This window comes from Lynx rufus, unplaced genomic scaffold (genome assembly GCF_022079265.1).
Source record: "Lynx rufus isolate CCGP_SWC_20201006 ecotype Redwood Valley unplaced genomic scaffold, mLynRuf1.p SCAF_18, whole genome shotgun sequence".
NCBI classification, from domain to species: Eukaryota; Metazoa; Chordata; class Mammalia; order Carnivora; family Felidae; genus Lynx; species Lynx rufus.
The window spans coordinates 29,895,480-29,913,539 of NW_025814832.1; the positions used below are offsets into that span (position 1 = coordinate 29,895,480).

At 51.2% G+C, this 18,060-nt stretch overlaps 1 protein-coding gene and 4 non-coding genes across 5 annotated transcripts; 2 read left to right on the forward strand and 3 right to left on the reverse strand.

Annotated features, from left to right (window-relative positions):
* The first annotated feature begins 212 nt into the window (after positions 1-212).
* Positions 213-285, forward strand: TRNAR-UCG (transfer RNA arginine (anticodon UCG)). Its single transcript has one exon. It is a non-coding gene; the product is annotated as a tRNA-Arg (tRNA).
* Positions 286-636: 351 nt separating this feature from the next.
* TRNAR-CCU (transfer RNA arginine (anticodon CCU)) lies at positions 637-709 on the forward strand. Its single transcript has one exon. It is a non-coding gene; the product is annotated as a tRNA-Arg (tRNA).
* A 407-nt stretch (positions 710-1,116) lies between these two features.
* TRNAR-CCU (transfer RNA arginine (anticodon CCU)) lies at positions 1,117-1,189 on the reverse strand. Its single transcript has one exon. It is a non-coding gene; the product is annotated as a tRNA-Arg (tRNA).
* Positions 1,190-4,288: 3,099 nt separating this feature from the next.
* On the reverse strand, positions 4,289-4,402 carry LOC124513655 (U11 spliceosomal RNA). Its single transcript, XR_006962483.1, has one exon. It is a non-coding gene; the product is annotated as a U11 spliceosomal RNA (small nuclear RNA).
* A 1,710-nt stretch (positions 4,403-6,112) lies between these two features.
* MRPL58 (mitochondrial ribosomal protein L58) lies at positions 6,113-13,325 on the reverse strand. The gene is made up of 6 exons (XM_047081439.1): positions 13,128-13,325; positions 10,048-10,084; positions 7,442-7,501; positions 6,805-6,887; positions 6,542-6,711; positions 6,113-6,283 (listed from the first exon to the last, which is right to left on the reverse strand). The coding sequence occupies exons 1-6, from the start codon at positions 13,311-13,313 to the stop codon at positions 6,199-6,201; spliced, it is 621 nt and encodes a 206-aa protein (XP_046937395.1). The 5' UTR covers positions 13,314-13,325; the 3' UTR covers positions 6,113-6,198.
* Between the last annotated feature and the right edge of the window lie 4,735 nt (positions 13,326-18,060).

The following is an 18,060-nucleotide window of genomic DNA, read 5'->3' on the forward strand; positions in this document are numbered from 1 at the left end:
GTGCCGGATACCTATTTAGTAATCTACACTGCACTATCACTGTCTATCACTGTCGCTAATTGCAGGGAGGGACTGCACCCGACTCCGACCCCGGCACACCTGTGGCACACTTGGGGGTCGGGAGCACGCGGTCCTCTCCTGCTCAGGCCCAGGGGCCTCCACCTCCGAAGGGGCTGCACCTGGCCCGCGCACTGTGGCGCCCCGGGCGTCGCGGCCGCGTGGCCTAACGGATAAGGCGTCTGACTTCGGATCAGAAGATTGAGGGTTCGAGTCCCTTCGTGGTCGGCCTCTTTTTGGACCGAAGGGCAGGGCTCATGTCCTTCGGTGGCGCGGGCCATAGCAGCCTCTCTCGGCCTCGTTTGTGGGTTCGTTCGGTCTCCCTCTTCATCCCCTCCCGGGTCCCTGAGGCAGCTCGGCACGCGCCTTCCGGGAAGCCCGGTCCTCTCCGTGGAACTGCGCGCCGCCAGAGCCTGGTAGTCCCCGCGGAGCACGGCCCCGTCGCCTCGCCTCGGACTCTAGCTTTTTTGCTGGGGGGGTGGTGACTACTCGGGTCCCTCGGGTTGCGCCGCGGGGGGGGTGGGGGGGGGCGCGCGACTGCGCGTTACCACGGACCACGTGGGTGTCGCGTGTTGTCGCGCCCCAGTGGCCTAATGGATAAGGCACTGGCCTCCTAAGCCAGGGATTGTGGGTTCGAGTCCCACCTGGGGTGGTCTGTGCAGCCTCTCCCCCGCGGGAACTTTTGGCGCCCGGAACGCGTGCGCCTCCGCGCACCCCGGCCTCCCTCCACGTCGACAACCGGGTCCCCAGGGGCTCCACGCGCCTCGGCCCTGAGCTCCCCGGAGCCGGGCTCACCTCCTGCCACGCAGTTTTCCAGGGCTGGGATCCGGGGGTCGGTGCGGCCTGCGTCGCCGCGCTCCGTCAACCCCTCGCCCTCCTCAGAAACACTCTACACCCCCTTTAAGCCTCCACGCCAAATGCGCCTCCATACCGTCCTCCCGTGGGCTGTACAAAAGTTGCGGGGTGGTCTTCTCCAGGCTTTTTCATGCGTCCGTGCCGCGGGGGCGTGGATTCCAGGGTGCGTAAAGCACGAGGCGCCGAGAGCCAAAAAGGTGCCCTTACCCCAGGTGGGACTCGAACCCACAATCCCTGGCTTAGGAGGCCAGTGCCTTATCCATTAGGCCACTGGGGCCTGCGGCTCGGGCGTCCCCCATTCCGTCCCCTAGACGCGACCGGCTGGGAGTCAGCGGCGCCCGGGTGCGTGGAGCCTGCCGTCCCAGCCATCGTGTCTCCCTCTGCAGAACGGACGAAAAACTCAGGAATGTCAGGAAAATGTAGTGTAGGGAAGTGAACGAGCACAGAACAGCGTCCATCACAAATACCGGTACCTAAACACGGGATCTTCACCATCACCAGGCAATGCACAACCAGGAGGAACAAATCTGTCCGGTCATAAATATATATCATACACAGCAAGTCATATATAAAGCCAAATAGAATGTTCAGCCTATAATTTTCTTTCTTTAAAACTCTTGTACAAAAAGTAATACAAATAAAGAATGAGCTCATTTTTAAACGTTACACACGGTTTAGAACCCACTATTAAAATCCATGAGCTTCTGAAAGATTTGATTCCCCGTCGTGCCGAGTGGAGAACCTGCCTCTCCCATTTCCACGCGTCTAGGGCGCAGGGCATTTGGACACGTTCTTCTTTGGTTTTCTCTCTCCGACATGTGCAAAGTCTGCACAAACTCATCTCCTTCCCCCCTTAACATCAGCAAGAAGGAAGAGTTCGACCCACCTGGCTCCAGTCCCCTGCCTTGAGGGTGCTCTCCTTTTAAACCATGTTTTCTTGTTGTTTTGTTTTGAAGCTTATTTGTTTATTTTCGGGGAGAGAGAGAGACAGAGACAGAGAGAATGAGCAGGGAAGGGGCATAGAGCAGGAGAGAGTGAATCCTGAGCAGTTAGGTCTGGGGCCTGGATCCCACCAACCATGAGATCTTGACCTGACGGGAAGTCTGAAGCTTAACTCACTGAGCCACCCAGGGACCCCCATTCTTGTTCATTCTTTTGTCCTCAGCCTCTTAAAAAATACCTTTCCTCCATGCTCTACATGGGGCTTGAACTCATGAACCTGAGACCAAGAGTCACATGCTCTACCCACTGAGCCAGCCAGGGATCCTAGGCCTCAATCTTTAAGTTTATTTATTTATTTTGAGAGAGAGAGAGAGAGAGAGAAAGCGAGCGAACAGGGAAGGGACAGAGAGAGAGGGAGAGAGAGAATTCCAACTTGGGGCCTGAACCCACTAACCCAGAGATCATGACCTGAGATGAAATTGAGAGTTGCACACCTGCCCCCTCAAGAAAAAAGGTGGGGGGCGCCTGGGTGGCTCAGTCTGTTAAGCTTCCAACTTTGGCTCAGGTCATGATCTAACAGTTTTGTGAGTTCGAGCCCTGTGTCAGACTCTGGGCACTGTGCAGAGTCTACTTGGGATTCTCTCTCTCTCTGTGCCCCTTCCCTGCTCGCACTTTCTCTGTCTCTCTCAAAATAAATAATGAAACAACAACAACAACAAAGGGTTGAACACCCGTTGGACTGAGCCACCCAGGCCCGCCAGAGGTGCTCTCCTTTAAGATGAACCAATTTGTTCCTTGAGGTGCACATGCAGCCAAGTGTACAGATCTTAAGGGTCCCCCTAGCTGGATGAATGCAGAATGCTTCATTCTTGTTCACCCGTTTGTCCTCAGCCTTTTCAAAAAAAATATCTTTATTTATTCCACGTCTTACATGGGGCTTGAATGCACGAACCTGAGACCAAGAGTCTCATGCTCTACTCACTGAGCCAGCCAGGCGTCCCAATCCTCAGCATTTAAGTTTATTTATTTATTTTGAGTGAGACAGAGAGCGCAGGGGAGGGGCAGAGAGAGAGGGAGTGAGAGAATTCCAACTCAGGGCTTGAACCCACTGAGAGATCATGACCTGAGCCGAAATTGAGAGTCGGACGCTTAACCGACTGAGCCAGCCAGGCACCCCCTCAGCATTTTTAAAGGATGGGTCCTACTTCTGTGCTCTATTCCCCGTCCCCTACCCAGCCTGCTGTGTCTCTACCTCTTTATCCCCTCCTGTGTGTCCCAAACACTTTTCCAGGTCTTTTCACGTACCCTTAATGTCTTCTGAGGGCCTCATGGGTCCAGCGCTTTGCTCCAGGGTCAGCCCACAGGGATGCCTCTTCCGGTTTCCCCGCTGCCACCATCTAACCCAGCATGTCCCCATATTCTGCTCTGCTCACCCTCAACTGCTCCTACCCATTCCCGAGACTCTTCTTGTGTCCTCTGCCCTGCACACTCTAGCTGCAACCTCACCCCCAGCCCCCGGCTGGCTGCATCCCCTCTCCCGGCGTCACTCCATCACTCGTCACTCCCGGAGGCAGCTCCTCACGGGCAGAACCAACCTCACTCCACCATCCTCCCAAGGCCGCTCCCTTGTGCCTTCCCCGCCTCGAGGCACATCCCACACGTCACTCACCTGCTCCCACCCCACCCGGCCCGATTTCGGTCTCCATAATCCTTTCGCGTCTGCTACTTTCTCTCCATCCCTGTTGCCACTGCCCCAGTTCCAGGATGGGTCCCTGACTCCTCCATGGGTCAGTCCACCAGCCTGCACGCATTTCCCCGCACTCTCCTCGCCCGTTCGCAGTCAGGTTAATCTTCCTCTGACAGCCTCTGCAGAGGAGGAGGCTAAGTGTCCTAGTTTGTCACACTGAAGGCCTTTCTAGACCCGGCTCCCACTGCATGTGGCCAACATGGCTCCCACAGCTCCTCATTGCCTGGGTTTCAGCCAAACTGAACCGTCAATCATGGTTAGCATCCCCCAAGTACATGCTCAGTGCCATTAACCGCTTGATTCATTTAAGCTACACAACAATCCTATGAGGTAGGCACGGGTAACATCACCCCTAGTTTATAGATGCGGAAACTGAGGTTCAGAGAGGCTAAGTGGTTTGCCCAAGGCCCCACAGCTGGGGGTGGTGGAAGGCAGGAGCTGACCCCGTGCGCACTGGCTTCAGAGCCCACTCCCTGGATACTGTAGTTCACTGTCCCAGCCATAGGCAGGGCTTGGACACCACTGGAGCCTTTAGGTGACAAGGTCTTCCTGTCTTGCTCGAATGGCCAGCCAGCCCCTCCCCTCCTATCTCAAGCGCCTGAAGTATATCTTCTCTGACCCTCAAGCTAGAACTAGTTACTTCTCTGGTTCCCAGAAACTACTTATTTATCTGGTTGTTTGGGTGGGGGGTGTGCAGGAAACAATGATCACCAGCTGCCCAGGTAGCAAAAAATTATGCTTCCAAAATCTCTTGATGTTGTAGCTGCCCTACGTGTGCTTTTCACGACAGAAGCCCTTTTTTCCCCAGAACCTGCTTAGATCTTAAGTTATTCACGTTTTAGGTTGTGTTACCGTAACAGAAATCCAGTTTTCTTCTCCACTTTTATTATCACCTGATCGAATTTAAGTTCTCTGGAGGAAGGACTGTTTTTGTTCATTGCTAGTTTCCTGGGACCTCACCCAGGGCCTTTCACTCAGTATTTGTTGAATTAGCAAACAGACCAATGAATGTTGCACTGCCTTGCATATATGAGCTTCACCCCCAACTAGGCTCTGAGTCTCTTGAGGGGACTCTTGGAAGAGTCATTTATCAATAACTTGTTGTCCCTTTTTTTTAAACATTCTTTTTAAATGTTTATTTTTGAGACAGAGACAGAGCATGAGCAGGGGAGGGGCAGAGACAGAGAGGGAGACACAGAATTCGAAGCAGGCTCCAGGCTCTGAGCGTCAGCACAGAGCCCAACGTGGGGCTCGAACCCACAAACCGTGAGATCATGACCTGAGCCGAAGTCGGACACTCAACCGACTGAGCCACCCAGGTGCCCCTGTTGTCCCTTTTTTACACTTCTGTGAATGATGAGGTCCCTGCTCACATAAAGTTGTATATACCACTACAGCTAATTATCTTGCATTTCGAGCATCACAGGGCAGTATTTGCTGAACAGGTGAACTAGATCAAAATTACAGAGAACATTTCAAGAAATTCATACACACCACAGTAATCTGCTTTAGTCATGCCGGCCTGGGTTCTTCCCATACCCATAGGATGGCAAAAACCTATTTTCAGGTCTGACTTACTCTTTTCCTGCCTCTAAAATCCCACAGCATGTGACAGCAACCTAACACATGGCGTTCCTTCCTGCTGAACAACCTCAGCATTTCTTGGTCACCTACATTTCTTAAAATCTAAATTCTAGAGGGGTGCCTGGGTGGCACAGTTGGCTAAGTGTCTGACTTTGGCTCAGGTCACGATCTCATGGTTCATGAGTTTCAGCCCCGAATCCGGCTGTCTGCTGTCAGCACAGAGCCAGTTTTGGATCCTCTGTCCCCCCCTCTCTCTGCCCCTTCCCCCACTCATGCTCTCTTTCCAAAATTAAATAAATAAATAAATAAATAAATAAATAAATAAATAAAACCCAGCAGAACCTAATGTTAAAAAAAAATCTAAACTCTCGAACTTGAATTCGAGTCTCCACATTGAGCTTCTGTCTCCTTTCCAGACTTACCTCCCGCAACCCATGGCACGAATCCACCATTCAGATGGCTCCCTCGGCTTCTCCACCCCAGCCTTTTCTTTGGTTTGTCTTATTCATACGGTTCCTGCCAACTGGCATGTCCCTCCCGCACCTCTACTAAAATTCTAGTCCCTTTTCAAGGCCCAGCTCAGGTGCCCCCTCCCGTCTCAGCCCTCCTAACCCGAGGTGTGTTCCCTGAGCGCAGATACCGCAGCTCGTTCCTGTTTCCCCCTGGCTGACCGGTGCTAGTCAACAATCGTGAGGCAGATTTCAACATACAGAAAAGGTCCGAATTCTGTTCTGAAGCGTTCTGAATGAGAGGCGAAGCCCACTGTGTTTACTGCACTTTACTACAGCTAATGCATTAAGTGGATAATTAAGGTTTGACAACATGTGATTGCCCATAAAGACCTTTGCAACCAGTGCCTGCCACCCTCCTTCCAAATGAACATTCTCATGGTGGCGCCCACGTTAAAGCCAAGCATTAACAGCCACAAACAACAAGGGGTCTCCTGATGGTGTTAGAGCTCGCGGCTGCCTGGATGTCCTGAAGAGGGTCTGTGTCAGCTCTGGAGGAGGATTTCAGTCCATATCTACCCTCCTGCCTGTCTTTATGACAGAATGTATCCTCTTTTTTCTCAGCCTTTCCCGATTCATGTTTTCTATCCTGAAAACAAAAAGACCGCAGTTAGGCCCAGATGCCCAATCAGTGCTTTTCAAAGCGGAGAGGAGCTGGCAGCTCGGTGAGAAGGAAGCAGCCGGATCAGCAGGGACCAGCCCCGCTCGGGTCAGCGGCTTCTCTCGGTCCCGGGGCCTTCCCACCTTCTGCTGGGAAGTCGCGGACTCCCCCTGCTTCCTGTCTTCTCCGTGCAGCCCCTTGTCCCCACGACTCAGCTGAGAGAAGCTCGGGGGCACTTTCTGGTACCTTATCCTGTGTAGTACAGCATCTTCTTTGGATGACTCCTTAGCTGGCTGGCTGGCCTCAGCAATCATGTCTCGAATTTTCTGAAGACAATCTGCCAGATTTCGGAACTGATAGCGACTGCATTCAGAGGTGAGTATCAACTCTCCTGACTTGTTGATCTTATTTTTATGCTGCAGAGAACAAAGGCAACACCAGAGTTCTACAGAGTAAAAGGTTTAAAAACGACTGAGGGATGACGGAAAAAGAAAGGAACCGGTGGTTACCGTAATGGCCATCTTCTGCCGCGCAGGCTCGGGAATCCACTCGGCGGTTGCCAAATGGAACCTGACTTCAGCCTTGGAATTCACTGTAAATAAAGGGACCAGAGCGCACGGGTCACAGAGACTCTCAAGTAGGCTCAGCGCCCAGTGGCTGGTGACAATCCTGAAACGGGGAGGCGAGACACCCAGCCAGGTGTGACCCGTGACACAGGTCCTGTGTCAACTTGGGAATACAAGGTTGGTGATGGAATGAGCCTGCAAAGATAGTGAGGCACTTCTGGACAACAATTAACTTCTGGGAACTAAATGCTCAGTGCTTCTCTTACAATTTAGTGGGATCTGAAAAGAAGGGGGAGGGGGAACGGGTTCCATGAGAACGAAAGAAACCTGTTCTCGGAGCTGGCTGCCAGCTCACACTGTGATTTCCCTTTGTTTCGGTTCACAAGCCAACCCTAGTCTTAGCAACCCACAGCTGAGAGTCTAAGAATCAGACCACATTCAAAGAATAAAGAGGATTATTATAAACTAGTGGTATTTAAGCTTCTGCTAAAACAATCCCTTTATTCCACATGAATGTAAGCATAGAACTCAAGTGCATCTCCCGGCCAAGTTTCAAAGTGAAAAACAAGGTGCCTTGTACCTTTGTTAACATTCTGGCCCCCAGGACCGCTACTCCGACAATAAGATATCGTCAAACGATCTATAAAACAGAACACACACCGAAAAAAGATTATCCCCTGGCAAAATGCTCAAACTGTTCATTTATTATCAATACAGTATGACTATCCCTATTACACATCTTTCTTAAAAAACATTTTTTTTAATGTTTATTTTATTTTTGACAGAGACAGAGACAGAGCGTGAGCAAGGGAGGGGCAGAAAGAGAGGGACACACAGAATCCGAAGCAGGCTCCGAGCTGTCAGCACAGAGCCTGATGTGGGGCTCGAACCCATAAACTGTGAGATTATGACCTGAGCCAAAGTCAGATGCTTAACGGACTAAGCCACCCAGGTGCCCCACACATCTTTCAATGACTTTTACATAACAAACATAACGTTCAAAGCAGTAAAGGCAGAGATTATTTACAGATCTCAAAGCTAAAATCAAGTGCCTTTCCAAGGTCACACACACAGCAAAGGAGGTAAAGTTATGACCTGGGTTGTCTGCTTCTGGTTCAGTACATTTCCCCAGATCCGGCTGCCCTACCTTCTTGCTGTTTATTTGTTTTAAAGCAAAGACTCTGTCAAAAGCTCAAACTGAGGGACAAACTTAGTTTAATGTTGTATTTTGAAACGTGGTAGATGTGGAATCCCAATAGACCGTAAGCTCCAAGGGGGCAGACATTGTGTATTCCTGGTGCCCAGGGCCCGGTTAGTCAGTGTTTAAAAACATCCCCGCTGGATGAAACGATTCTAAGTTTATTTATTTATTTATTTTGAGAGAGAGAGAGAGAGAGAAAGCACAAGTTGGGGAGGGGCAGAGAGAGAGGGAGAGAATCCCAAGCAGGCTCTGCACAGTCAGCACAGAGCCCGATGCGGGGCTCAAACCCACTAGCCATGAGATCGTGACCTGAGCTGAAGTTGAATGCTTAACTGACTGAGCCACCCAGGTGTCCTTGGATGAAAGCATTCTAGAATTGGAGCTGGGAGTCTTGCTTCTAACACGGGCGCAGCCACTGGCCAACTGTGATCTTGGCAAAGTCCCTCTGCTTCTCTGAGCCTCAGATTTGCTATAAAATGTAAAATGGGCTTTCTTCCTTCTATTTTTATGGTTCGTGAAAAGCAGACTCATGGTGTCTGAGGAAAGTAGGGAAGCGTGGTAGGGGGAAAATTTCGGAAGGCTGGATGGTGAGCCGTAAGAAGCCCGGGTGGCAAAGACCTGGAACCGTGGTGGTGGACAGCGGGCCTTGGTGGGCAGTGGTGGCCCGTCTCGGGACTGCTTCCAAGAGAACTTCCTCCTTTTGAAAAGTCAAATCAGTTCACTTTTCTGCAGAGGTAAGGACTGCGCGGTACTGTCGGGGGACGGTTCTACCACGGTGTGGGCAACCTTGCCTGTATCTGCATAGGCCGCCGAGGCAGCGTTTACACTGAGGCCGAGTCTGTCTTCTAGGAAGGACTGTGAGGCCCCCAAACTCAAGAGCACCCGAGGCAGGGGAGGAGCTGAGACATGGAGGGCTCCCACTCGCCTCCCTGTCTCCCTGGAGGCTGTCATGAGACCGTCTCTTTGCCCCCGGTTCTGATGAGATAGGCTTTTGCCACCTCCGGCCACATGCGCGCCTCAAGGCACAGCTGCCGGCGACCAAAATGCCACCTGCGGCGGGGCACCGGCTCCTAAGCCATGGGGAGGCCACTCCCTTGTGCTGCAGTTGATCAGGCTCTTTGTCTCCGTGTCACCTTGAACAAGGGCCTTGGGGAGCTGGCACCCGTGGCGACTCCTCCTCGCACGGTCCACAAACTGCTGGACCCTAAAAGGGGCTTGCAGCTTCACAGGCTATGTCCGTCGGGCCTCACCTTGTGTTTGGTGGTACACAAGTCTAAAGTTATGCAAACAGTTCACAGGGAGAAGTCCCCACTTGGGTTCCCCAGCCACCAAATCCTTTCTTCTCCACTCCCCCAGCCAGTCCTCGAATCCAATTTCTTGTACATCATTTCAGGTCTATGTATATGCATAGAAATGTATGTTTCAGACATACAAACGTAAGACACAAATGGTAGCTTACTGTATGTATTCTTCTGCAGCTTAACTTTTTCCGAGAACCATCAGCTCATCTACTGGAAAGACTGTTCCTTGTCACGAGGACATCAAGAGCTCTGATTCGTCTCGCACACTGCCCAGCACTCCACAGTGGCTGTGCCATCATATCTGTGGTATTCTAAAGTGCTTAAAGGGCTCTGCTTTTGCACACCCAGAGACAGTTTCTTTACTTTTGTTAGGCTGGAGAGATCTGGAAGGATTGTGTGAGGGTGGGAGGAAATGACTGATTTTTTTTTTAATGTTTATTTATTCTTGAGAGAGAGAGAGAGAGAGAGAGAGAGAAAGAAAGAGCATGAATGGGGGAAGGGCAGAGAGAAAGGGAAACACAGAATCTGAAGCAGGCTGCAGGCTCCGAGCTGTCAGCACACAGCCCAAAGCAGGGCTCAAACTCACGAACAGAGAGATCATGACCTGAGCAGAAGTCGGACGCTTAACCAACTGAGCCACCCAGGCGCCCCCTGACTGATTTTGTATAAAGCAAAATTACTTACCTAGAGGAATGTCATTATTGGCTTGCTTTGCATCATCCTGTAATGTAATGTACACAGTGTTAAATAAATATCACCAGCTCTGTGACTCCTGAACTGGTCCAGGGCAATCAAAGAAAAGATATAAAGCCACAATGCAAATGTAATACAGCCATTTTCAGGTCCCCAGCGAAATCATATCAGGATGACAGAAAAAGGCTCCTCGGACTCCAGAGGGCATCACGGGAGGCCTGGTTCCTTGGAGGGAGGGCAGGCTCCACAGTACACATGCCTCAGGGAGACTCCAAAAGGAATCCCCTCTACTAACCTAGAGCAACACACCTGGTGGGCCACCTTGTTTCTCCCTAGGCCACAGGAGGCTCACATGGGGAGCCAGCTGCCTTGAGGGTCTATGTCAGAGACTACTCGTTCCAGGATTTCTCACCTCCGTCTCTCTCCCGTGTTGTTCTCGGTAGTGATGTCTTTGAACCTGAGCCCCAGGCCCACAGGCCCAGTGCAGACACTACCCACTCTGAGGCTCTTCTGGCTACCAACACTCATGGTGTCCTCATCTGTCCCCACCACTGGCGGCCTTCATCCCTTTTCATCTTAGAATTATCGGGGAGTGAAATCCTCATCCCCCTGCACTCCCTGCAGCACTGAGGAGGCCAGGCTCCGCCCTCCTTGAGGGCTGCTCTCCCTCTTCCTCCAGCTTCCTTCTTATCTCCCTAATGACTTTCCCACTCTTCTTCATTTGCTCTTTGCAATTTTTTTCATGTTTATTTATTTATTTTGAGAGAAAGAGAGCACGAGCAGGGGAGGGGAGGGGAGGGGTAGAAGGAGAAGGAGGGAGAGAATCCCAAGCACACACTGTGCGGTCAGTACCAAGCCCGATGTGGGGCTCGAACCCATGAACTGTGAGATCATGATCAGAGCCGAAATCAAGAGTGGGACACTTAGCCGACTGAGCCATCCAGGCGCCCCTGCTCTTTGCAACACTGACATGCCCCTGGAATCCTTTCTCTTCTCTTACTCCTTCCCTAGAACATTTCATGCATCTACGATGATGAAAATATTATGGCTGTTCATGACTCCCAACTGTCTGGCTCAAACTCAAAACCTTCTTCAATTCCAGACCCATAGAGGCAATTTCTATTTGAGGTCTCCTCATGGCTGCCTCAAACCTCAAACCTCCTCACAGAGGACTCCCCTTACTAACGATCTGAAATAGTTCCCCAGCACTCTGACAGCACCCTGGTCTTTTCATCACCTATGTTTTCCCCATTTCTTTACTGTGTGCTCCTTCTACTAGAACATAACCTTCATGAAGCGGGGACCCTATCAGTTTTATCTGTGTCTGCAATGTTTGAAACAGTGTCTGACACGTTAGGTATACAGTATGCTTTTTGTTGAACGAAAGAACAAATGACTTTCTCATCTCGATTAATGGCAACTCAATTCTTCCACCCCGGACTTCAATTCCTCTCTTATTCTCACTTCTTATAGAAAATACATTAGCAAGGGGCTCCTGGGTGGCTCAGCTGGTTAAGTGGCCAACTCTGGCTCAGGTCATGATCTCATGTTTCGAGAGTTCGAGTACCCCATCAGGCTCTGCGCTGACAGTGCGGAGCCTGCTTGGGATTCTCTCTCCAACCTCCCCTCCACCCCGTCTCTCCCCCACTCATGCTTTCTCTCTCAAAATAAATAAACTTAAAAAAAAATTACATTCTAAAAAAAAACACACACACTAGCAAATCTTATAGGTTTTCTCTTCAGAACGTAATTATAACCTGAACCTGACCCATTCCTAAGAGTCTTTTGCTTCCTCTCTTGCCTGTGTTACTGCAGTCTTTTAAGTGGCCTTCCTGTTCTTGCCATTCTACGGTCTACTCTCTGTAAGTCCCTATAAGAGTGATCTTCGTCGTTGCTGCTGGCATTTTAAGATTTTATCTTTAGGTAATCTCGACAGCCAATGTGGGGCTTGAACTCACAACTCCAAATCACACGTTCCACTGACTGACCAAGGCAGGCGCCCTGAGAATGATCCTGGTAAAACTAAGTTGGATCATTCCGTTCCTCTGCCTCAACCCCTCCAACAGGTCCCATCACACTCAGAATAAAGCTAAAGACCTGTTAACCCTGTAAACGGGCCACCCTCCACCCCATCCCTCTCCTCTTTAGATTCATCTGCTTTGACTTCCCTGCTCAGCCACTGGCCTGCTTGCCGTCCCTTGAACGAGTCTCACTGCCTTGCTTCATCCGAGTCCTTACGCAAAAGTCATCTTCCCAGAGGTCTTCTTAGATCATCCTACTTAAAACTGCAACCCGACCGCTACCTTAGCACTCCTTCCTTCCAGGCTTTATTTTCTCCAAAAGTACTTATAACCATCGCACACACTCTGTAGTTCTGATTTTATTTATCGCTTGCTCCCCTCCACTGGAAGATAAGCTCCAACAAGCATTCAGATGATCTCCCCCCCCCCCACCTATCTCCATGCCTCCATGGTGCACACACCATGCTTTCAATTGAAGTTTGTTGAATGAGTGAGCGAATAAATGAATGTTTTCTTTTCAATCCTGTACGTAGAAATTCAGTAGAACTGACTGGGTCCTATCTCTCCTGCCCTGGTGCCTGATAAAGAGCCTGAACATAGCAGGCTGGCAACAAATGCATCCTGAAGAAACGAAGCCCTGTTTCCTGTTTTCTTCAGGCGCGCTGGGGTTCTTAGGAGCTACGTACATAACTTCCCAAAAGGTTCAAAAAATTTGGCAGCTTCTGGGTTTTATTGTCCACTCCAAAGGGAAAATTCCCACATTTGGGCCTGGAGGCCGGGGATCGAACTCGGAAACGCCGGTGGTCCTGCAAGAAACACGCTCAACGTGCTCTCGAGACGCCCGCACACCCCAAGCCCTCCCGGCGCCAGGACCCAATCTGCCGCCCCAGCCCCACTCGCTCCGGCAACCAGCTCCCTCCCGCGGCCCCCGCCACATCCAACGAGCAGCAGCCACTCCAATTTGCTCCAGCCTGGCCAATGGAGCCCGGGCTTCCTAACGTCACCGCAGAGGCGGGGAAACGCCCCTTCCGTACGGCCTTCCCCGCTCACCGGGACCCTCCAGGCGGTGTCCGAGCCCCGGGATTCGGGGTAGAGCTTGTCCAGGCTGTAGATACTCTGGAACTCTGTGCCGTCGGCCTGCTTGTGCAGAACCCGCTGGGGGCAGCACACAGGCGGCGGGAGCAGCCAGGTCCCGGCTCGTCTCAGGCCCCAGCATAGACACCGGGCCGCCGCCATGTTCGGGTGTCGGGGCTGCTTCCGGTGGGTGCCTGCTTCCGCGGTCCGCCAGCTCGCGCTTCCCTCGGGACTTTGGTTCCGAGTGGTTTTTAGCGCCCGCCAGGGTCGCTGGGAGGCGGCGAGCTGAGCTCCCGGAGTCACTCTCTCGGGTACCTTTTAGACGTTTCCCTTTGGCCGCCTCCAGGGGGACCTGGTTGGAACGCTGAAGTCCTGCAGCGGCGGAGAAGACGTTGGCTAGAAGGCTCTAAAGGGAGCCTCCTGGTGAAAAGAACCCCGGATTCCGTGTTCCCCAGAAACACCTTTTCTTTCCTTTACAGGGGCTGTGCCCTCCCGGATCGCTCTCCCCTCGAAATTTCACACCATCACTGAGGCCTGCCCTGCCTGACCTAGCTCGTCTCCTTCCCCTTTACTCTGACTCTGTTCTATTTTATCTTTTTCTTTTTTTCTTAAACATCACTCAATCTTACTTGTAGTTTATTGCTTCTGTCTCCAGCCAGACTGTAATAAGTTCCAGGGGGGCTCTGGCTCACTGCTGGGTCCCCAGCACCCAGAACCTGGTACATCATAGACCCCCCCCCCCTCCGCAATAAATATATATAAGATGAATTCTTTGGGAGTGTGCTTTTGAAAGTTGAGTTCTGCGAGAGCTGAGTTTTAGTAACTTCAGGCTCATTCACAAGTCAGTTTAAGCATATCCCTGTGGAGCAGGTGTGTGAAGTCTTTGCAAGACAAATAACAGGTGGGAAGAGAAGCAGGCAGGTGGAGAAAGAAATGTTTTTTGTTGTTGTTTTTGTTTTTTTTCCACTTAAAACCAGCCACTTATTTATTTTTCCTAAAAACCAGCCTTTTTTTTTTTTTAGACGTTTATTTTTGAGAGAGAGGGAGACAGAGTGTGAGCAGAGGAGGGGCAGGGAGAGAGGGAGACAAGGAATCCCAAGCAGGGTCTCTGTGCTGAGCTGTCAGCACGGAGCCAGACAGGGCTCAAACCCATGAAGGGCGAGATCACCACCTGAGCCAAAGTCAGATGCTTCATGGACTGAGCCACCCAGACGCCCCAAGAAAGGAATGTTTTTAAAAGTGGACCCACATCCCCTCACAGAAGGAACAGTAGTTTTGTGGGGCACGACGACAGTTTCTCCCAGCCAGGAGATAAAGGAAAGCTGGGGAGGTGGGTTGGAGATTCAGGCAGCCAAGGACAGGCTAAGCAGCGCCCTTTTTCAGGGTTCTTAATGATGCAGTTTGAAGTGTTGGGGTTCGGAGCTGACGACCAAGAAAGAATTCTTGAGATGTCTTTGGTGGAAAAAAGGGTGGTTTTATGAAAGCACAAGGACAGGACCTGTGGGCAGAAAGAGCTGCACTAGAGTTGGGAGGAGTGACTGATTATATAAGATTTTCTATCCTAAGAAGGCAAGGATGATGTCAGGGTCTCAGGAAATTCAATCTGTAGGTTTCTGGAAGTTTGGCTATTGATAAAATTGCTTTTTTCCTTGTAAATCATCAAGATGATTACAACCGATAGAGACTCCTGTCCTGCATGACTGTGGTCTCTATCAGTTAACCACTTGTTTTTCCTCTAGCAAAGTATTAACATTAAGACAACTGGCCATTCTTGGAGGAATGTCACTCTGCTGTCTCAAGGACTTGTCAGTGGGCTGTAAGTTGTAAAGAAATTTAATTTTCCATTTACTCTGTTTCCCACATGATTAAGACATGAACTTCAAAACAAATTCCACCTCTGAGAAAGGTCCAAAGTAGAGGACGCACTGTTTGGAAACAGCTAAGTGTTGCCTAAATTACTTTATCGAGAGGCAATGTGATTAATAAAAACAGCTCAATAGATGATTAGTGATTGTTAGTAATCCTAGTGGTTGTTTTGGAATAAGGGTTCTATTTTTAGTAAAAGCACTATTACCTTGAAAAATATGCCCTAGGGGATGCTGGAGGTTTGAAACAGGAGATTGTCATCGAATACAGGCTTTACCACTCCAGCCTCATTGCTACAGGCATATTCTTTAGGAGGGAATAAACTCCTTCCTGAGCACTGGCTTCGTGAAAGCAAACTAGAAAGGGAATGACAATTGACATAAACCTTTTGGGCTGTAGGCTGGAAGGGGGATCTCTTGGGTCCCTCCCTTAGTCCCAAGACCTCAGAGGGAACAGAGGCATCTCCATGGTGACTGGAATAAACTGCTCAAGGGAGGAAAGCCAGGAACTCACTCAGGTCGACAGCTCAGGGATTATGAATAATAAAGTCAGCACCGTTCCAAGGCGATAGCTCTGAAGCTGGGCTCCAGGCCTGTTCCTGACACAGAGTGATAGAAAAAAGGAGCTGTAGGTTTCCATGGCCCCAAATAAACACAGCCTGCTCAGGCCATCTGGTGGCCTGGATTCTGGGAGAGGAGGGGGGTAGAGGAGAGAGAGACAAGCTACCCTGGGGTGGAGAGAAGAGCAGCTGGCAAGCTCCTCTCACCTGCTGCTGTCCCGAACCATCCAGAATAGAGGCCCTTCTGGAAGAAATGGGCCTGAGAGGTGCCACCTGTTCCCTTAAAAAGGTGTGCACTGAAGGCTGAGGCCTGCCTTCTCCTTTCCCTCCTTTGTCCTCCGCAGGCTGAAATGGTGCTTCAAGAAGGGAACATTCACAGGGGCAAGAGGAAAGAAGGGAAAAGATAAAGCACCACCAGGCCATTCCCGGCAGCTCGGGAGCTTGCAGGCACCGGGCCTTCTCTATGGCCTGTGAGTTGGGGGATCACTACCTTGGGGGAACCCACAGGACCTTCCTTTCTTCTTTTCTGGACTGCCCTGAGTCAGACTGGCTTTTAAAACTGAACATGACAAAGAGCTAGAGAATGTGAAATATTGCGTAGTGGAATTGGTGAGTTGTAGGTTTGGATATATATTTTTTAAGTTTATTTATTTATTTTGAGAGAGAGACAGCGCAAGCAGGGGAAAGGCAGAGAGAGAGAGAGAGGGAGACAGAGAATCCCAAGCAGGCTCCTCATTGTCAGCAAAGAGCCTCAGGTGGGGCTCCAACTCACGAAATCGTGAGATCATGACCTGAGCAGAAACCGAGAGTCAGATACTTAACCGACTGAGCCACCCTGGTGCCCCGGGTTTAAATATTTCTACGTGACTTCGAATTACTAACTTAACCTCTAAGCCTCAGAATCTCCATGAGTAAAACAGAGATTTTAGAGCTGCCTCCTAAGGCTGCTGAAGGTGCTAAGCACACGAAAGCACTCAACACTGCCTAGCACAAAGTCAGCAGGCAACAAAGTTAGCTGCTGCTAAGGGATGATAAGGAACTTCTTTTTACTTTCAGAGATCGGGTGGCTTTTACTTTTTGTTCCTCTGCAGCACTGGGGTGGGAAATCTAGTCTTACTAGCTCTATTCCGGATGCTAAGACCACCTTCCTCTCCCCATCCAACACCCCCCACCCCCTGGGGGCAGGGCAGATAGAGTGTGCCTCCTGGCAGGAGTGAGTGGGCAATTCTGCCTCGTTCTTCCAGGAACCTGCTTCCTTCACCACCACCTGCTATCTGCCTGGTCCCCAGAAAACACCCCCAGGCTTTCAGCTGTTTGGCTGCAAATCCCCGGGGAGCGGAGCTCAGGACTCTCAGCTCCCCGATCCCCAGAGCTGTGTGATGAGAGGTGGGGGTGTGAGATGCACAGAGACAGGACCATGGCCCCAGGGCCATTTCTGCTTTTAGAATACTGGTGCATTTTTTATTAAAGAAGAGAATAAAGCATTTGTAAATATATTTCTCTCATGTATACTTCAAAGGTGACGCGCTGGTCGGCCGCTACAGAACTGGGGAGCAAACAGGCAGGAGCCCTTCCCCCACCCTATCCCCTCCACCCTAGATGACAGAGACACATGGAGGGCTGGGAGCTGCCCAGCTCCAAAGGACAAAGGGCTCCAAGATGTGTGAACGGAAGGACCAGCCGACAGCGCTCATCACAGTGCTGCCCAGAGAGCAGGGTGGCGCCTCCAGGGAGGTCGGGCATGCTTGTTATGAAAACCCCTTTACCCCTTAGAAACAGATAAGGCATGAAGGTCCCTGCTGGATTCCCAGCAGAGGCCAGGGCTGCCGCCTTCCGCGGGGCTAGGTAGCTCCTCTATTTTCTAGGATCTCAGGATGGGTAGCAGAAGGAACTGGAAGCCCCGAGGAACTGCTCAGGGCAAGCTGGAGGCCTGGACATCTCTTAGCTGAAGCTGGACTTTCTGAAGCCTTAAAAAGTTTAGCCTGTGACCCAGCTGGGTCCTCAAAAGACCCCCACAAAGGTGAGAGGTTAAGAACAAGCATTTTACGGGAGGGGGGAGACATGGTCTCCACCAGGTCCCATTTCAATACTGTTCAGGACAGGGTGGGAAATCCTGGGGAGTCCCCCGTGAAGGGGGAGCAGGGGCGGATGCTAGGACCACTGGCTGGTGGCACACACCTGGGACATTCTGGGGGCAGCAGTCATGATCTGAGGAGGGGTCGGCCTGTGGGGAGCATGGGAGTGAATGAGACACATCATGGTCCCTGAGATGGGGGCAGGCAGAGGCTAAGCTCGGCAGGTCAGAGGTGGCGTGCGGAGATGGGGGCTCCCCACCACCCAGACTCCTGGAAGGCTTAACGGCCGGAAGGCATTTCCAGGGCTGGAGCCCCAGGAGGCTGGCTGTGAGGGAAGCAGGTGCACTGTTCATGTATGGCTGCCGAGGGGCTCTCTGTTCCCCTCCTCTGATTGGCTACAGATCTGCAG